This window comes from Arachis stenosperma, chromosome 9, assembly GCF_014773155.1.
Source record: "Arachis stenosperma cultivar V10309 chromosome 9, arast.V10309.gnm1.PFL2, whole genome shotgun sequence".
Taxonomy (NCBI): domain Eukaryota; kingdom Viridiplantae; phylum Streptophyta; class Magnoliopsida; order Fabales; family Fabaceae; genus Arachis; species Arachis stenosperma.
The window spans coordinates 1,017,367-1,038,527 of NC_080385.1; the positions used below are offsets into that span (position 1 = coordinate 1,017,367).

General features: G+C 25.9%; 1 protein-coding gene across 1 annotated transcript; it reads left to right on the top strand.

The window, feature by feature from the left end:
- Positions 1–8,407: 8,407 nt before the first annotated feature.
- On the top strand, positions 8,408–11,381 carry LOC130950986 (putative UPF0481 protein At3g02645). Its single transcript, XM_057879589.1, has 2 exons — positions 8,408–8,903; positions 9,960–11,381. The coding sequence occupies exons 1-2, from the start codon at positions 8,418–8,420 to the stop codon at positions 11,232–11,234; spliced, it is 1,761 nt and encodes a 586-aa protein (XP_057735572.1). The 5' UTR covers positions 8,408–8,417; the 3' UTR covers positions 11,235–11,381.
- The last annotated feature ends 9,780 nt before the right edge of the window (positions 11,382–21,161 follow it).

Sequence of the window (21,161 nt, forward strand, 5' to 3'; positions counted from 1 at the left end):
TAGGTTGACTGTTTGTAAATTTTAGGGATATATCCCTTGGATTTACGTTGTCAATCATATTTTTAAATCTCTTTACTGCATCAACGAATCCTGCAAGAAACTCACTAATAATTTTCAAATCATTAAAAATTAAAATTGTATCAATTAATCCATACTGAAAAAACTGATAGGTGTCAGATGGGGAAGCATCTGGAAATATAACCAGCTTTGTTAGCTGTTCTTTGGCAATAGGATAATATCCCAAGATTGCCCTTTTTTCTTCAGTCCAATTCAGGACTATGTTAAGGATTTCTCTGAGATTTGATCTACAGTCCCTTTTCTTTTCCTTGATTTCAGCCCTTGTAGGAATGTTTCTTATTATCCCTGTTCTCTGGGTTTGAATTGGAGCTTTATCTGCTCTTTTTAGGGTTTGCTCTGGATGAAGAGCTTCATATTCCCTGAAGGATTCATTTGCTTCTTCCAGTGTTAAAAACTCTCCTTTATGAATTATCCTTGATTGATGTGTAAATGATGCTGTTTTTTTCCCAGGCATCATATACTCTTTTCATGGGGCCATTATAGATTACATAATATTTTTTATCTTGGGTGGATTTTTTTATAATTTCAGCAATTGTTTTATTGGAATTTTTCTTCACCTGATTTGTCCACCACGCTTAGCTGGCTGAACTGATGGTTTTGGTTGTTGTGTTGATTTTTGCTTCGATGGCCTTCTTGAGGGATGGATCTGTGTCCTTTTGTGACAATGCTTGCATTTTTCGAGTCTTGTTCGTATTTTTGAATTTCTTGATCTAATGCGTTGTAGACGAACTCCATTCTCTTGTTAATGTATCTTCAATAATTTTGTCACCCTTATATTCAATTTATTGGATATTGTAACAAAAATAATTTCATCTTACCAATCGTCCATAATATAATCTTTAAGTTATATCGTATGAAACCTGTTAAGTAACTTGAATCTGTCCTTAATGTAAATTCTTTGGGTAAAATCATTTCCATTTCTTAAGAGATTTGATTGCTGTTAGAGTTTCTCTTTCATGAGTAGTATATCTCTGTTCTGTTGGAGTAAAGTCCCTGAATATACCTGCAAAGTAATTCCTTTGGGGATATTTAGAATCTAGTGATTCTTTCTTGTTCCAAACTTTTATAGCTTTTCTTTTAGACATCCTGACCAGGTTATGTCTGAAGCATCTGTTTCTATTAAGTAGTCATTTTCTTCTGGAATATAAAGTTCTGGAAGTTTTCACATAATTCTTTAATTCTTTGAATTTGTATACTATCTTTTCATCCCATTTCCATACTTTTTAGTACTTATTTTGGAAATAAGCTTAGTGTATTATGTTATATTCTTTAAAATCCCTGATCAGAAATAATTTATACACCCTAAAAATCTTTGTAATATTTCTATCTTCTATTTTATTAGGAAATAAATTTACCTTTCTAGAACATTTGGTTGAAGTTTTAGCTTTCCTTGAGTGGATAGAATTAATCCAAGAAACTATATTTGTTTTGCTATTCTTGCTTTATTTTTACTAAGAACTAATCCTTTTTCCCATCTTTCTAAAACTATTAATAATTTTGAAGATGATCTTCTTTATCCTGTTTTGTAAAAATTAGTATATCATGTATAAAATAAATTCATTTAACTCTTTTAGATTTTCTTTCATAAATCTTTGATAAATACCTGGGGCTTGTTTTAATCCGAATGGTAATACATTCCATAAAGCAACACTTGTGATTCTTTTGTTGGGCAAGTAAAAGCAGTAATTCTTTGTTTCTTCGTCTAGACGTAGTTGCCAATATCCTGATTTGCATCAAGAGATGAAAACCAAGTTGCTCCTTTGATTTTTTCTAAAATAGAGTCTTTTCTTGGAAGTTTATGAGCATCAATAGTTGCTTCATTCATCTTCTTATAGTTAAAACCATTCTTCGTTCCCCTTTTAATTTCATTATTGTTTTCGACATAAAAGGCTGGAGCCGCATGAGGACTTTTACTTAATCTTATAATTCCTTTTTCCAAAAGATCTCTACATTCTAATGAGAACTCTTCTCTATCTCTTGCGGAATAAGAAATTTTATTTGGAACATTTATCTCTTTTGTAGGATCTTTTAATTTAATGCTTACTAATTCGTTATTTGTATTTTTAATATCTAAAGGATTTTCAGCACAAATTTCATCCAAAAGTTCTTCTATCTTCATTTCAAGATTATTTTTGGGAATGTTTATCTGAAAGTATATAACATGTTTCTAATATAGAAAATATTTTAAATTTTAAGATCTTATCTATAGTAGTAGTTGGCATTTTTATACGTTTTGATTTTTGATTTATTGAAGAATCGTGTGGAGCTTTTAAAACTATATATGTTAATTCTTGAATGAATGGATGATATAGCTTTAAAAAGTTATTTCCTATGATAAAATTCATCCCGGAATCTAACATATATATAGATGGAATAATGAACCTATAATTTTGAATGAAAATTTTAGCCATCTCTGCTTTTTGGTCAATTTTATGTATTGATTTGTCAGCTATTTTAACTCTTAATGGTTTCTTTAATTTTTTCCAATCAAGTTTTATATTTGAACTAGCAAAGCATTGTGTTGCTCCAGAATCCATAAAAGCATTATAAACTTTTCTGTTATTTTTATAGTAATAATGTGGCATTATTACTCAGTTCTGAGTCTGTTTCTGAGACATATTCAAAATATAGTCTAAGTATTATCAGATTCCTCTAAGGTTCCATGAAACAAGACTAGCAATTTCTATTTGTTTAGTAGATCTTTTTTATCCTTTTTTTTTTACATTCATTGCATAGTGTCCTTCTTCTTGGCAATACCAACACTTACAGTTTCTTTTTATTCGGGCAATAGTCTTTTTGTCTTTTGTTTTATTGTTATTTTTTCTAAATACCTCTTTTTTCTCAGTTTGGATAGTATTTTCTTTTTCTAATTGGTATTTTCTCTTGAAAATTTTATTAAGCCCATATTTTTGGGGTATCTCTTCATTATCTGACAGCAAATTCTAATTATATTTGCAAATCTTTTTGAGTGCTTCTTGCATACAACGTTCTTTTATTTCCTCTCTTATTGCAGATGTTGCTCCACCAAAATTATTTCAATTGTCCCTCTATTTATTCTCTTATAAATCTTCCCATTATAAATTCATTAGCAGGATATGGAAGTTTGTTATATACATACTAAGATAATGATTTTTATCTTCTTCTTTAAATTTGTAATAATGTATCTATATTCACATATATAAGATTCCACATTACATAAATCATATATCTTAATATTAGCTAAATGGTTTTTTGCTTCTTGATATCTTTATTATAGACTTCTTGTATATGATCTATAATATTTTTTCCAAAAATTCTTTAGAATCATCATTATATAATATCTTATCATAAGCTGTTGTTTTTGTTGCTAATTTCTATTATTTGGTTTCTTGATGTCATATAATCTCTTATAGTTCCTTAGTATGAAATCCTATGTAATTCCAATATCTTTCCAAACAATTCACTAAGTTTTGGATTAGTAAAGACTTCTAATAAAAAGGAATTTAACCAATTTTCGAAAATTTCTTTTCATTCTTTTTACAGTCTAAGTCAAGCATTCTTTCTCCTTCCATTTGGATTTAGGAACGTATTTGATGGTATTTTTGTATTTTGAATTTTTATTTATAAATCCTTTTTTAAAAGCATAATTATCAAAACCTGTTCCATTTAAATTGAGATTGATTATCCTTAGATGTTCCAGCTTCATTTTTACTTGAATTGGAATTGCTGGTTCTTCGTCACTTGAATAATCTAGGATGTGTTCTCATTTTCATATTTTCGGAATTTACTAATTCTTCTATTGAAATCCATGTTCCATAATATTATTTTTGAGCCATTTTTAATTGTTTGAAAAGCATTGTAACTTCTTCTAATTTTCTTCAATATTCATAATTTCAATGGGGTTTTACTTTTAAATCTGTTATGTTAATTATATTTGAAATTTTTTTTTTGGGATTCTCTTTTCTTTATTTCTTTGAAACTTTATGGATATAATATTTCTTCAAGCATATCTACTATAGAATTTAATTGTGGGTTAAAAGTATGATAAAGATGTGGGGAATCATTTCCATGGTAACATTTTTTAGAAATTCCATGTGAAAAATAAGTTTCAGGTTTTTGAAGTCTTTCAATAAAACTTATAGTAAAATAAAGATTTTGAGAAAAATTATTTTGTATTGATTTTAAGAATTCGGTGTCATTACAATTGACATTAGTTAAAATCATTAATTTTTGATCTATTAATTTTGATAACTTAATTATTTCTTCTCTTAAATCTTCTAATTTACTTTTTTCCATAAGGTAACGCTTTTCTTTATGAAGAGTTACGATTTTAAGTAAAAAGTGTAGCTTTAGAATGTGTGATTTAGATTTTACCACATAAACATATCTTTAAATTTACATCTGTATATTAAAAATGTCCTTATGAAAAATGTCTTTACGCTATTAAAACATTTTATGGCTAGGGCAAAATTAACACCGCACATGATGTCTCTTTCAAAAAATTCCAGTCTCTTCCCATGATCCCTCCGAAGCACGAAGATATTTTTGGCAAGAGCTTTCATTATACTATTGATGAATTTATCAACTTTAATGAATTTATGTATATATATAATAAATTGTGACATAAATTATATTCGAATTCAGTCAACTATTTTTTTTAATGTCTTTAATCAGATTTACCTTTTGGTAGACCATCTTTTTTAAAAAATATCTTTTTATTTTCGAACATTATTATGATTAAGTCATTTTTTAAATAAATAAAAAAAATCTATTTTCGTTCTGATAAGGATTTATTATTGGTCGTATACATAAGACAGAATTCAAATTTTCGATACTTACTTAAACAAACCAGTGAACTAATCATTAAACTAACCCAACTTAATTAAAAAATGTAGTTGGTTTTAGAAAGTATCTTATAATTTCATATCAGACTTTAATTTTATTTAAAAGAAAAATTAAACTTAAATATCGAATCCAAACATTACAAAATTAAATTAGATTAATTTAGTAGTTAATTTATTAGTCCATGTAAGTAAGTATCAATAAATACATGCATTAATTCATCAATCGACGACAAATTTTTAAATAAAATTTTAATTTATAATAGATTAGTGATTAGCTTGCTAAAACAAAACAAAAAAACTGTCAAAAAAGAAAAAGGATTACAAATATTTTTTCCCGTAAGACCTAAATTACGCCATTAATATAGCAATGTTATACTTTATACCACAATGATTTGATCATTCCTATAAGCTTTTGCATTTAAAGTTGTATCTTGTTCGGAAGCACTTTCTGCTACATCGCCAAAAGAATATTATGATTTATGAATCACAATAAGATGAATTCATCTTTCCTGATTCTTCTACCACCGCTTGCTTTTTTTTTTTATGAAAAAGAAAAATAAAAGGAATTAAATCTATTCTTCTGTGACTTAATTAAATTGCAAATTTCTGTTTGTATTGTATGTGCTTTTTGCCAACTCATCAACCTACCTACCTAATTATGCAGTTGGAACAAGAATAAAAGCAATATTTTCTAATTATTTCTTAATTCATATTATACACATTTAAAATTAAATTGGAAAATAGTAGGCGCTATCTTTCTTCTTATATTATTAAATAAAATATTCTTTTCATATAATTTCAAACAAAAATAGTTTTTTTTTTTTTCACTTCACAAACAATCAGCACCACTAGTGGAAAAGAAGACTTATCCACAAACTTTTTCTAAAAAATTTATTCAATAATTAAAATTAAAAGTTCATCCCAATGATCAAGTACATCCCACTTGGAAATTTTTTAATCAATGAAGGTTTTGTGTTTCAGCTTTATGTATATAAGTACAATAATAATATAATGGATATATTATATATGAGTTCAAGGGATAGTATTATTGAAAATAAACCTAACCGAAAGTGTTTGCCTCCCCTTGTCATGATTATTAAGAAGTATGGTATTATTATTAACTTATAAGCAAGTTGGGGTTAGTTAACAAGTTATTTTGGTTGTCAAAGAAAAAGTTTGGTTGATTAATAACTTGTGCATTACTTAAAAATCAGGCCACCACATGAAACATCACTTAAAACATTAATTTTATCATCATGAGAAACACATTATTCATTATTTAATTGGAAGATGCAAAATAAAATTATGGTATGTATCTAACTGAATTACCATTATGGGCTTAGGCTAAATTCTCTAACAAAATATATTTATGTTGAAATTTTGGTCAGATTTTCTATTAGTTTAATGATAGATTGAGAGTGTAAAGCAATTTAGGGTTTAGGGTTAACATCATTAATATCAAATTAAATTAGATGGTTGAATTTGTAAGACTTTAATTTTTTGAAATATAGTAGGCCACTAATTAGGGTTAAATACTCTAACTGATGATATCATCATATATTTAGATATACAAATATTTATATAGATAATTGATAAAATTTAAACATGATATGAAACTTAAACTCAATAATTGGTTCACAGTAAAATGGCTAATTAATTAATTAATTAATTACATTAGGACAAATTACAAACCAAATCATTATTAGGGTTTGAAGTTGAAGTGGATTTGGTGTCCTTTGCATTAGTTGTCTAATTAGTAAAATAACAAGTATTTGGATACTAATTAATCACCTGTATAAGAAAAAGTATAAAATACTAATATATTATCTTTTAATTTATTAAATTGTTAATAATAATTAATTATTATATTTTAAATATATATATAAAAAATATATTTAAAAAATATATTTATAAAAATATTTTTAATAGACATAACTATAAAAAAAATATTTTTATTAAATATATTTACAAAAATATTTTTATTAAATATAATTATAAATAAAAATTGACAAAAATTAATAAAAATATTATTAGTAACGTAACGAAATTGCCCGTGTAAATTATATGAGAGATTATTCCAGCAGTAGGTGTATAAAATGTGACATCATGTGTACCTTGTCTTCAATTTCATCCAATCACACTAAGAACTGGCTTTTGTGGATAACTTTACAATAATTTATATATATTAAAAAACTATCAATCACTGTCTTTCAATAATTCATTGTTATCCGAAAAGTCAGTTTTTTCTAGCCCAAGCTTTAAGGTGGCACATGTTGACATTTCACCATGTGTAATTTTAGTTGGTTTTTTAATAATTCCCACCATATGAAACTTCCACCCGAGTTACGGAAAAAGAAGACCTAATTGGAAGTTACCAACCCTTTCAAATTAGAGAAACAATTAATTATATTTTTCTTTTTAATATTATTGTAATAATGGGTGCATGGGCTCATGTAGCTACTACTGTACTAGCTGTGTATAAGACAAGAAAAAGAACAAAATTTGCAAGCTTGATCAAAATATTATCATTCTTCCAATAAACATATCATTTATTAATTCAGTACTACTCATGTCTCCAACAAATCATGCAAGTTGTTCATTCATTCTTATTATTGTATTACCTTTCACTAGTATTTAAAAAATTTAAATTAAAATATGAGTTTAATTTTAATCATCGTAAAATATTTTACACATTTTTTTATAATTATTCAAATAATTAATATAAAAAATAGTTATTTTTTGTTAATATAGCATTATATGAATAAATATGTATGTCAAAAATGACAAGAACTGAGCAAAAAAAAAGATATTTTTAAAAATCGATACTTCTTCTTATCTTTTTGTAAAGAAGGGTAAGAATTTAAAGAAAATTAACAAAACCGAAGATAAAAAGATATTGGTATTGAAGAAATCCTCCATCCACCGTTTTAGATTACAAAAAAGACTTGCATATTTTTTCTAATAAATTAAAAAAATTCTCTCTTCAAAAAGAGAGAGAGAAAACCACGGAGTCATTTTTTTGTTCCTATTTGTTATTTTATATCGACAGTGAATTAAAATTAAATTTTTAAATATTATTATACATACTTATTTTTTTAATAGGAACTTACATTCAAATTTTGTAAATAAAAATAAAATTGACAATGAAATAATTTTTTATTGTGAATAAACTTGATTCAAATAAAATTAAGTGAGATTTAATAGATTAAATATGTCCCCAAGCATGGTTTAAATAAAAAATTTATTATATTACATTTTACACAATATAAATTACTTTTGACATTCATATATACATGTTCACACTTCAAATTAAGAATGACGTTTTCAACTTGGTTGGTCAATGGTAAATTAAAGTAGTATACATTCCTTTGTAAATTAAATTATCACATGAGAAATGCATTCTCAATTATTTAATTGCTAATGATTAAAAAAACTCCATTAAGGTGCTAATAAAAGCAGCATTCTCCAAATTAAGTCTTCACTCCATAGCATCCACAATAATAACATCTTACGATAATGTCTTCTTCTTTGAGATACACCATGTCCAATAATAATAATAATAATAATAATAATAATAATTCAGCATTTGATGAACAAAGATGGGTGATTAACATCCGAAAAACCCTTGAAGAAGAACTACTTGAAGAAGAAGGTGATGAATTTGAAGTACACATATTCAATGTTCCAAAGCTTCTAATGGCAAGTGATCCAGATTCATATGTTCCTCAACAAGTTGCAATTGGTCCTTATCATTATTGGCGTCCAGAGCTGTATGAAATGCAAAGGTACAAGGTTGCAGCTGCAAAAAGGTTCCAACAACACCTTCAATGTCTTAAGTTTGAAGGGCTTGTTGATCAAATTCTCAAGTTGGAGCGCAAGATTAGAAGATGCTATCACAAGTACTTGGATTTCAATGGTGAAACCTTGGTTTGGATGATGGCTGTTGATGCCTCATTCTTGCTTGAGTTCCTTCAAATCTATGCCATACAAGAAGGAACAAAGGTAATATTAATTAATTTCACGAATATAGAAATTCATATATAGTTAGTTTTATGTAAAGTTGATAATTAAAAAATCGTTAAATAATAATTTATTTAAAATTTTTAATTATTTAATAATTTTTTAAATATTAACTACACGTAAATTTTTACTTTTTATAAATAATAGTTCAAAAATTAGTTAATTGAGTTTTCCTATTAGAGAAAATAAACAGTATAAATTAAGGGATTTGTGATGGTATTCTTCTTCTTATAAAGTTATTGGTATACTATCAAGTTTCAATTTAATCAATGATTTAACATTTATTAAACATTTTAAATTTAAAACTAATTAATTTTAGTTACAAAACTAGGGAGATTTTTTTGACCACATACATTTTTAATAATACTCTTTAAAGTATATATAATATTTTTGTAATTGATTTATCTAAATATACTTTTACTTTTTATATAAAAAATTGAACTAATAATTACGAAATAATATTATTTTTAACCCTTTTTAAAAATATTCTCTTCAGGTTTAATTATTCTTTTAAAGTATAATTGATTTATGTTTTTATTTTTAGTATTTTTATTTTTTAATTTTTGTAAAATAATAAATTTTTACCTTTTATTTTTATATTTTTTATTAAAAAACTAAAAATAAAAACATAAATTAAATACATTCTTAATTTTTATTATATTTTTATTGTTTTTTTTTACTTTGAATCTTTTTTTTTACTAATTTTAATTAGAAAAAATTTTGGGACCAGTAATGTTTAATATTTTTTATCAGTATAAACATTAAATAAATATTAAATTATCTTTAATAATAAATTTTATTAATTCATATACGTAAATTCTAAAAAATGTGAGTATAATAAACTGTATTAATTTATGTGTATAAAATTTTGGTAAATATAAAAATAAATTATATATTTTTTGTGTGTAAAACTCTTATAAATATGAATAGGTATAAATTATTATTGATCAAATAATGATAAAAAATAATAATATTTACTGGTCGCATAGCATTGCTCTTCTAATTATTCTCTGAATTTTTATCTTAATAATGAAGCAGATTCCTGGAGTTTCATCAAGCATGTCGCACTTGGTAGACTATGCCGGCAAGAAATCAGCACATAATGCAATCTTGAGGGACATTGTGATGTTAGAGAATCAAATCCCATTCTTTGTGTTAAGAAAGATGTTGGAGTTCAAATTCTCATCACTAGAAGCTGCTGATGACATGCTTAGCTTGATCCTCCTAGGGCTATTCAAAGAGCTCTCACCTTTCAAGACCATGCAACATTATTATCCAAACAATGAAGTCTCAAAGAGTGTTCACATTCTAGATTACTTGTATGACATGATTGTTCCAAGATTAGACCAAGAAATAATTGAAGAGGAAAATTATTACCATCAAGATGGAGAGAAAGATGGGAATGATGATGAGAAAATAGAAGAAGAGGAGAAAGGGAATGTCAAGAAATTTCTTAGTGAAGTTTGGAATATTCTTTCAAAATTGAATAAAGGGCCTGTGAGATCAATCAAAAGGGTACTAGTTTCTAAACCTCTTAAGCTTGTTGTTAAGTTACCATGGCAAATTATATCGAATTTTCCGGGTCTTAAGCTTGTTAAAGAACCTCTCGAGCGAATGTTCTTCGCTCGAGAGAAAGGTGACGAAGAAGATGAGAAAAAGAAAAACGGAGGCTCCTCGTTGAGTGCGAAAAGCGAAGAGCCTCCGTTGATAGAGGAAATCACTATTCCTTCAGTGTCAGAATTATCGAATTCGGGGGTTCGATTCTCGCCGATCAACGGATGCATATCAAGTATTAATTTTGATGCAAAAACATGCACACTCTACCTTCCAATAATTTCTTTGGATGTTAACACTGAAGTTTTCTTGAGAAACTTGGTTGCATATGAAGCTTCAGGTTCTTCAGGACAATTGGTTGTAGCACGTTACACTGAATTGATGAATGGGATTATAGACACTGAGGAAGATGCAAAGATTCTAAGGGAAAGAGGGATTGTTTTGAACCACTTGAAGAGTGATTTGGAGGTTGCTAACATATGGAATGGTATGAACAAGTCTTTGAGGTTAAGCAAGGTTCCAAAATTGGACAAGGTTATTGAAGATGTAAACAAGTTTTACAGTGGAACAACCAAGGTTAAGGTGAAGAAATTCATGAAGGTTTATGTGTTTGGTTCATGGCAGTTCTTGACATTGCTAGCTGCCATATTCATGTTGTTCTTGATGGCATTGCAAGCATTTTGCTCAGTCTATACTTGTAGTCGCTTTTTTGAATCAGCACTACAATCATCTTCTAATACTAGTAGTGGAGGAGAATAATTTAGTTTAATTAGTATATATAACATAACTTGATTGATATTATGTTATGACATTTCATGTAATGTGATAGTTCCTCTTAATTTTAATTTGTATGTGTTGATCTAAGTTTTAAGTTACGAGTGAGATTTAAATCCGAATTTAGACGAAGAGATTATGTCATTTGAGTTATAACTCATTATGTTGTTTATTATTGTTTTTTTTCAGTTTATTAATTAAAATTTGAGTTTATCTAATAATGATGAATTCTTTTATAACCAATTTTTTAATTTAGTTTTAAGTTTGATTAAATTTTGGGTTTTGCTAATGAATCTTTTTGGCAAGTGTCTTTAAGAATTTCTTTTTTTATTTTTCATATATTACTAGAAGAATTTTAAGTATTATTGTTTAATAAGTTTTAACTTTTTGAGATGCTCGTTAGTATTTAAATCCTTAAAATTAAATCCCTACATCCCAAAATCATAAATTTGATTAGAGGGAAGGATACATATATATAGTACTTTAATAGTTTGGTTTCTTGGATTTGTATGTGATGGCTTTGAATGAAACATGAATATTCCTTAGGTTGTCAGGCATATATTCTCAGCAGAAGGGTGTCTTAACTATGAGATATATCATTTCGATCCATTATGAATAAATTTAATCATAAAGAATATTTAATATAAGATGATGGAATTACATACGTACAAGTATACTTATGCCTGCTCTATACTTAATGAGAAAGTATTGCGAGATAATTATTTTAGTGTACAATATATATAATAATTAAAGAAAAAAATTTAAGATTCTATAATAATTAATTTAAGAGTAGTCTATAGTATATTATATTTGACAATAAATAATATTATTAGAAATATAATTATTAATATTCTTTTATTAATTTAAATTTTTAAAATAAAAAAATTATAATATAATATCAAAATTTTAAAGGTATTGAGTTTGATTTTCGATTAACTCTAAAAAGGAAAAATATAAGACAAATAAAAAAAATTTATACAAAAAGCAAGCAAACCAAAAAAAAAAAATATTATTATTATTATGAGGAAAGGATAAATTGATTTTTGATTTTTTGATTTGCGAATATTTAAGTCTCTGAGAATTTAATAATATATTTAAGTCATCGACCTCTTTAAAATATGGACATATCAATCTTTGAGTCTAATTTGTTCAATTTTAAAAACTCTCTTATATGTGTATCCGTATCGACTAGGTCAGTATAACAGGAGTCACGTTTGATTTTTCTGTTGAGTCTAACAGACTTAAGTGAACATGAGGAATTAATATATCTAGGTTTTAAAAAGGTTAAAAACTTAAATGTATTTTTAAATTTTCGTAGACTTAAATGTCTGCAGATTAAAATATCAAAGATTTATTTATTTTTTTTCTATTATTATTAATGGGAAGCATAATGAGGTGTCATATGGGGTACAGCACACACCAGTTAAGTGCTTGTGATAATTATATATATTGTAGGACAAGTCCATTCTGTATTATAACGCTCTTAAAGCCTTTGTTTGGAGAGGTGAAGCAAAAATAAAAATAAGGGAAAAGTAAGAAGTGAGTGATTTTATCTTGTTTAATTTTTTTTCTTGATTGCTGCTTATTACTTTAATATTAAAAAATTAACTAACTTCTGTTTTAAAGATATATTTTTAAAAGATACTAATATTTTTTTAAAGTTTTTTATATATTTAATTACAAATATCAAAGAAGTTATATTTTTAATAAATTATTTATTTTTTATAGTGTTAACATATATACCCTTAAAATACAAGTTTAATATTAAATATTAAGATGTTTGGTTATCAATATCTTAAAATCAAAACTTCATTTATACCTGAAATAAGATATATAATATGAATCCGGATTTGCCTACTCACATAGGCACAACCGCACAATCTATGATGACACACATACACCTATGCAATATTCTAGAAACACCCTTATATGATCAACCTTGCTGGTGAAATAGCGGCAAACTTTAAAAAACCTAATGTAAATAGCCGCGGTCTGTAACTGTCGGTAACACTTTGTTTGGATGTAAAATGAAAAATAGGTGGAAAAGAAATGAGAGAAAAAAAAAAAGAAAAAATTAATTTTTTTGTGTTGTTTAGATAAAGAGAAAATAGAAATAAAGAAAATAGAAGAAAATTTTTCTTTTGTTTGGATAAAAAAAAAATAAGAGAAAAAATCATATCTAAATAAAATTACAATAATATCCTTTATAAATTATAATATACTAATGTTATAAGAACAAATTTGTAATTTTATCCATTTTTTCACTCCAATCTAAATTTTCTTTTTAACTTTGGAGAGAAAATTTTAATATAGGTCCCACGTGTACTTTTACATTTTTCATTTATTTTCCTTCTTGAACCAAACAATGAAAAACTAATTTTTCCATCCATTTTTTTTTCCTTCATTTTTTTTCCTTCCAAATTCTTTTAAACCAAACAAAGTGTAAATATGTACAAAATCGTGACACTCATATTTAGCGACAATTTTTTAATTGAATGTCGCAAACTAATTTAACAGCGACTGTATTAGCAATTGTTGGAAATCATCACAAAACTTTATTTTCGCGTCAATAACCAAGACGTTTTTCTTAGTCGCGGCGTTTGATTTTGCAAAACCGCCAGTAATTATGAAAGAACTGCCATAATGTGGCGCCTCTCGTGTAGTGATCAATATATGACACATTAAACCTATGTGAATATTATTATATGATTTAATTATTACATATTCATCACAATTTAATTAAGTGGAGAAGAGTTCAAATTCAAAGATGGTATATATTATTACCAATTATGCCGGTAAAATGTCAATTACATTCAAAATTAAGCATGAGAAATTTATTTGTTGGGTGAAAAATCGTGGTACAAAAGTTTATTTTCGGCTCTAAATAATAATAATAATAATAATAATAATAATAATAATAATAATAAAATTATGCTCATTACAAGCTTCCTTTTCTTACCTCATATATAAATTCCATTTAACTAATAATTTGAATTGGTCTAATGGTTAAATCACTGGTCCGCTTAAATAAGTATTGTAATTTAAATTTCATCTATAATAAATTATTAAATAAAATCAGTATAAAATCCATTAGAAATAAGCCTTTGTTAAATTTGAATTTTAAATATTTCTCTTAATTGAATTGCAAGTATTCTTTTTTAAAAATTTGAGATGTTTTAATTTTTATATTAAATATTAACTGCAATAATATTGATGACACCCAAGATTTTATTTTTATTTTTATTACAATATAATAATATGAAAACTAATATCAAACATGTCTTCTTTGAGATCCACTTTAATTTGTCTCTTAAATCTATGATGGTGAATTCTAGTATCAATCTTCAATGCTCCAAAGCATTCTATATATGGCTTCTAGATTCATAATCATATGTTCCTCAACAAGTTGCAATTGACCATCAGGGATCTCTATATATGAAATGCAAAGATATATAGAAGCTAAGGTTGTCCATGCAGCTGCAAAGAGGTTCCAAAAAACTTTCAATGCCTCAAATTTGAAGAAATTGTTGATCAAATGATAAAGTTGGAGCACAAGATTGGAAGATACTAGCTAACACAAGCACTTGGATTTCAATGATGAACAATTGCGTGTGGATGATTTAAGGTTAGTGAACAAGTCTAACTCCTTCAAAAATAAATTGAAAAAGTGAAAAATATCTCGTACTTATAAACTATCTAAAGATCTTATTTTTAAAAGATATGAGATTTATAACAAACACAATTAGCTAGTATAATTAGACAAATTTTAAGAATTCACCTCATTTTACTGCTCCAGCATTGTAAAAAAATAAAATCAATGACCTAGGAGAAAAAAGAAGACAAAATAAGAAAACAAAGACCTAAACAAACAAAAAAAAGAAGAAAGAGCAGAACCAGTATGGATGGTGACGACGCTGAAAGGCTGGCGGCGACATAGACTGGAGGCAACAATAGAAGCAGGACGCTCATGCATCTACAGCATATTCGAAGAACGCACACGTAAAACGAAATGGCAAGAGATCCAGAGGAAGAGACAAAACAGAGGAGCTCGACATCGGCAGAAGCAGCGCCGATAAAAGTTCAGGAAGAAGGTCAGAGTAAATAACGACCAGGAACAGCGAGAGAAGTTGAGGAAAGATACAGAGAGAGTGAAAAATAGAATGAAACAGAGAGCAAGTTGAGACCGAACTCTTGATGGATTAAAAGAGTCAGGTTAGCGGTGGATTTTGTTAAAATCGCTGCTCTCCTCAAAACCGCAGTCAGAATCGCCGTTAAATTGACAGATAGTAGCGGCTATCAAAACAGACACTAATAATTTGTCGCTATCCCCTACTTCTGTTGTAGTGTTACTAGATGTTGCTGATGAAAGGCTTACCTTGATGCTCTTCTCTCATACTTGTTCAATCATCACATACACTTAGCTTCACCTTTCAAGATCATAGAAGACAATGAGTTTCAAGTCATTCCATCTTCTACGAGTTATCATATCCTAGATTTCTTCTATGACATGATTATATATTCCCAAATTATTGGAACAATAGGGAAACACAATCGAAGATGAAGATCATCATGAGTTTGACATAATTGTAAATGTGTCGGATTAGCAACATCAAGAAGATCAAGGGAATTCTAATGAAGGAAAAGGTGATGAAAAATAGAAAAGCTGATGTAGAAAAAGTTAAGAAAGTTCTAAGTGAACTTTGGGAGATCCTTTCAAAATTAAAGGTAATTAAAAAGGTACTAAGACTACTAACATCTGAAAATAGATTCTTTCCAGTTTTTTTAACATTTTAAAAAATAAAATGTGATCTCTCACTTTTAATTTTATAAATGGGAGCAAAAATAAATATGAGAGAAAAATTAATAAAAGATTAAATTTAACACAAGACACAATCCAATTTTTTTTTTTTTTTTACCGAAGAGGATCTACCCTCCTAACAACTAAACCCTTTAAATTCATGGTTAATTAGCCTTGGAAACGAGGCGTATATAATTAAAACAAATTAATGTGGAATTGGATTTTGTAAAGAGGTTGAAGGTGAATGTGAAGACGCTAGAGTGTCTTCTCATCAGCTTTGGGACCGTGATTGGAGGATATTTATAAGAGTCAAAATTTTATAGGAGTCAGAATTTAGAAATACGAATTAATAGAATATTTATATTAAAAATTTAATTTTGATATACTGTTACATATATTTAATCACATAATATTATATTAATAAAAATAATTATCTTTTATATTAATTATGTAAATAATCATTAAAAAACAATTATAATTATATAAATATATAAAATATTTTATATTATTTAATATATTAAAATTAAACTCTCATATTAAATTTTTATTTGTAGATAATGAATATTTTTTTCCTTATTATTATTTAAAAAGTTAACCCATTTGTGTGTATATCTTTATGTTAGCAGGTAGATTAACTTGTATAGTTTATGGACTGATCTTTTTTTATATAGACAGGTTTTTATTAGGCCTATTTTTGAATAGATTAGCTTATCTCTTGAACCAAAATTTTAATTATTTGGACTATAGTATGAACACCAATTTTGTAGAAATGAAATTCCTAAATAAAATACCTCTTCAATAATATTATTTTTCTCTCGGAAAGATAATAATAAAATTCATTACCAATAACATTCTTTTAGACGGTGTTTATTTATAGGAACAGGATATTGAAATAAGGATACAAAAATATAAAATTGTGTTTAATTAATAAGATTTGAACAGATATATTATATTTAAAAATATTGAATTAATATATTTTGTGTTTATTCTAACAGAAAAGACACAGAGACATTAACAAAAAATATAATTTATTTTTTATTTTTTTTATTATTCTTATTAATTTTTTATAATTATATTTTTATTATTATATTTTTCTTTTCAATTTTTTTTGAATAAAAACAATAAAAATAAATTAGATTTCTATAATTTATTTTATTTTATTATCAAATAAAATACAAAAATACTAAATTTTGTGTCTATATTTTATATATCTTGTTCTCAATATCTTATTTAATCCTATTCTAAAAAATAAACTCGATTCTTATGAACAAGCCACCTTTGTTAATTGAAGAAATCACTATTCTTTCAGTGAATAACTATTGAATTCGGCGGCTTTGATTCTCAATTTCTCACCCATCAATGGATCCATATCAAGAATCAATTTTGGAACAAAAGCATGCACTTTGCTCATACAAAAAAATGTTCTTGATGTTAATGCCAAATTTTTCTTGAAAATTTTGGTTGAATATGAAGCTTCAGGTTCACCAGGACCATTAGTTCGTTATAGCACGTTACACTAAATTGATAAATGGGATTATTTATTTTTTGGTTTGCATCAGGTCAAAAATCCAATAATTAATCTTTTAGGCACTACATAAAATAGACGATTTTCTTAAGTAAGTAAATTCTATTTTCATCCTCTAATAAATATTAAATTTGAAAGAAATGATTAAAAAACATACTCTTATTCATCTGTGTCAATTTATATTAGTGATAAATAAAATGATAGACAAAAGAAGATACAAAGATTCTAAGAAAAAAAAGGGGATTGATGTGAATTATTTTAAAGAGTGATGTAGAACCATATTGGCTGATGATTAATAATAATTAGGAAAATATATACATCTTAATCATAAACTAATCGAGATTTTATTATTTGTTGTTGTTTGTTAAATAATTTAATGCATGTATGCCGGTGTGTGCGCTCTTATTTTGTTATATATGTGATTATTTATTGAGCAATGTTGTATTTATTATTTTTTCAATTAAATTTAACTAAATTAATTTAATATCAATAAAAATTATTTTTGTCATTTTATTTATTTATTTAAATTTTATTATTTAATTTAATTATATTTAATTTATGTAAAACATATATGTGCATCATTTTTCATATTTATTTGAGTTTGGATGATTATTATAACTTTAAGTCTAATTATCAAAATAAATCATTTGCTATTTAATTTTATTAGAATACAACATTTAAATATTGTATACGTAAATGTAACTTTTACGTTATTATAAAAGCTATAACAAGAACAGCAAATTTGGTATACACATAAACTGTAGTAGTTCAAATACAATGAAAAAGAAACTACAACACCTTTCCAGCGATTTCTTCGCGAACATAAAAAAGACGTAAACCGCAATAAAGATATAATTGTTTTTGCTTGAGTATAAATACACAACAGTTGAAAAGAAGTTAGAGAGAGAAGTTAAACGTTTTAGAGAGAGAAAAAATTGTGAATTGAGAGAAAAAATTTCTTAAGACTTAGAAATGATTTAGGCATTTGAAATTATTAAAGATTTAGGTACAACATATTTATACTCAAGTATAAATTGTTACATTCCTATCACAGTTTATGCTTTTTGATATTTCGTGAAGAAATTCTTACAAGATGTCACGATTTTTTTTTCATTGTGTTTGAACGTAAACTGTTATATCTTTCTAGTAATTTATGTGTATATCAAATTCTTTTTATTGTGTTTGAACGTAAATTGTTATATCCCTCTAATAAATTACTTGTATACCAAATATGATTATTCCTATCATAATTTCTATAATAATGTAAAAATTATATTTGCATATACAATTTTTAAAAATTGTAATCTAATAAAATTAAATGGCAAATAATTTATTTTAATAACTCGATAACTTTATAAGATTAAGTTCATATATCTGTTTATAAAATCTTTTGGTTTGGAATGACCCACGAATTCATAGACTTTACCTTAATATATCCCAGGGGCGGAGCTAGAAAAAATATTAGAGGGGGGCTAAAGTTATTTACACAATAAAATAATATTAAAATAAATTTTTGGGAGGGGCTAAAGTGAAATTTACATATAATTTACATGTAAAAAATTAAGATTAGGGGGGGCCGTTGCCCCCCTTTCTCAGTATGTAGCTCCGCCCCTGATATATCCAAATAAAAAATAATGAGTTAGTTTAAAAATAATATTTATGTATTAAAATTAATTATTAAAAATTAATAATTATATAGTTTATGATTTAAAGATGATTTTTTAAATGTTTATTGATTAAACTAAAAAATTTTTTTGTAAGAATATTACATAAATTTTCACTGTGTGTATATAAAATTTTCTTTTTCATAAACCGTGACAAGTAACAAAAGTTTATGCATACAAATATTTCTTTATAAACAGTGTTAGTTACAATGGTTTATGTTAAAAAAACTTTTCTTCTTAAACCGCTGTAAGTTACAATAGTTTATGATCAAACAACTCTCTTCATAAATCGTGGTAACTTGCCACGGTTTATGTGTAATTCTCTAAAACGTGGTATGTTAACATGGATTACATAAAACAATAATAGGACACGCAAGTAAAGGAATCTCAATTTTTGTATTTGAGTAAGAGTAAAGTATCGTTTTTGTCCCTAACGTTTGGGATAAATCCTATTTGTGTCCCTAATGTTTAAATCATTCTATTTGTATCCCTAACGTTTGTAAAAGTGATTCAATGTTATACTGCCGTCAATTACACATCATGAACGCTTTAGTTTGAGTTTTAAAAATCTCTTCTTGAAGTTAGAATACAAATGTTTGGGATAAAATCGATGATCTACTCCGAAAAAATAGCTCATCAAAAGTTGAAATTAATTCCTACAATATTTACATAATTCACTTTTCTAGGGATATAATTGAATCTAAACACAAATAACGAGTATAATATTAAAATCGAACACATCCAAGGAACACATCCAAGTGACACCTAATTGAGAATGAATACATCCAAGTGAGAATAATTGAAAAATATAATCTGATTTGTTAATATAATTAATAGTAGGATAACATTGAATCACTTTTATAAACGTCGTTAGAGATACAAATAGGATGAGTTAAACGTTAGGGATACAAATAAAATTTATCCCAAACGTTGGGGACAAAAGCGATACTTTACTCTTCGAGTAAAGATTTCTTCCATCTAGTTTATTTAGGTAAATTGTCCTTATATTATTGATAAACAAATTAAAAAAAAAAGGTTAAAATAGGCAAACAATATAAAAATTAAACCCACTACTGACCCAATATTCATATACATTGTATTTTTTATAATTTATATTTTTATTTTAATTGATTAATGTATTTTTTGTCAAAATAACGTACACAGTTATAGTACCTATTAAATTTCTCTGGTAATTTTTATTTTATTTTATCGAAAATATTTAATAACAAAAAAATATTAACTAAAAATATTAAATAAAATAAGTTTAATTTTAGCGTTTTTTTTTTGTTTTTCGACTTATTTTATTAACATTACCCTAGATTGTGAATCATAAATTATAGATGTAGATTAGATTTTTCAAAAGCTATCAATAGAGTATAAGGATCCACTTATAGAAAACAGATTTGACCAATTAATTGAAAAGAAAATAAATTAATGTATTATTATTGATACCATTTTTACTTGATTATCGTTTCCTTATATGCTCCATAAATTAATAATTCATTTCTGGAAATAAATGTTTGAATACCCACTAGAATATTTATTCTTATTTTATTTGCATATCTAACGTATAAGATTTTAAATAATCCAAATGAAGCCAAATATGGTATCCATGTAAAGACATGCATGAACCTCGTTACTATCCACGCGTGTGTATAAAAGGAAAGATACATTTGTTATCTTTGTGTATATCTTTTTATTTTTATATATTTATTTAGCATGTGTGTATAAAAGGAAAGATATATTTGTTATCTTTCTGTATACCTTTTCATATATTTATTTATAAATTTAATTTTAATATATTAATAGTATAAAATATTTTATATAACTGTATAATTATATCTATTTTTTTAATAATTATTTACATAATTAATATAAAAATAGTTATTTTTATTAATATAATATTATGTAATTAATTAGATACA

Bases quoted from the DNA above. Each gene is read 5' to 3' on its own strand.
- LOC130950986 (XM_057879589.1), top strand. From the start codon at position 8,418: ATGTCTTCTTCTTTGAGATACACCATGTCCAATAATAATAATAATAAT. The intron at 8,904-9,959 runs GTAATATTAATT...ATAATGAAGCAG, and splicing joins CCATACAAGAAGGAACAAAG to ATTCCTGGAGTTTCATCAAG.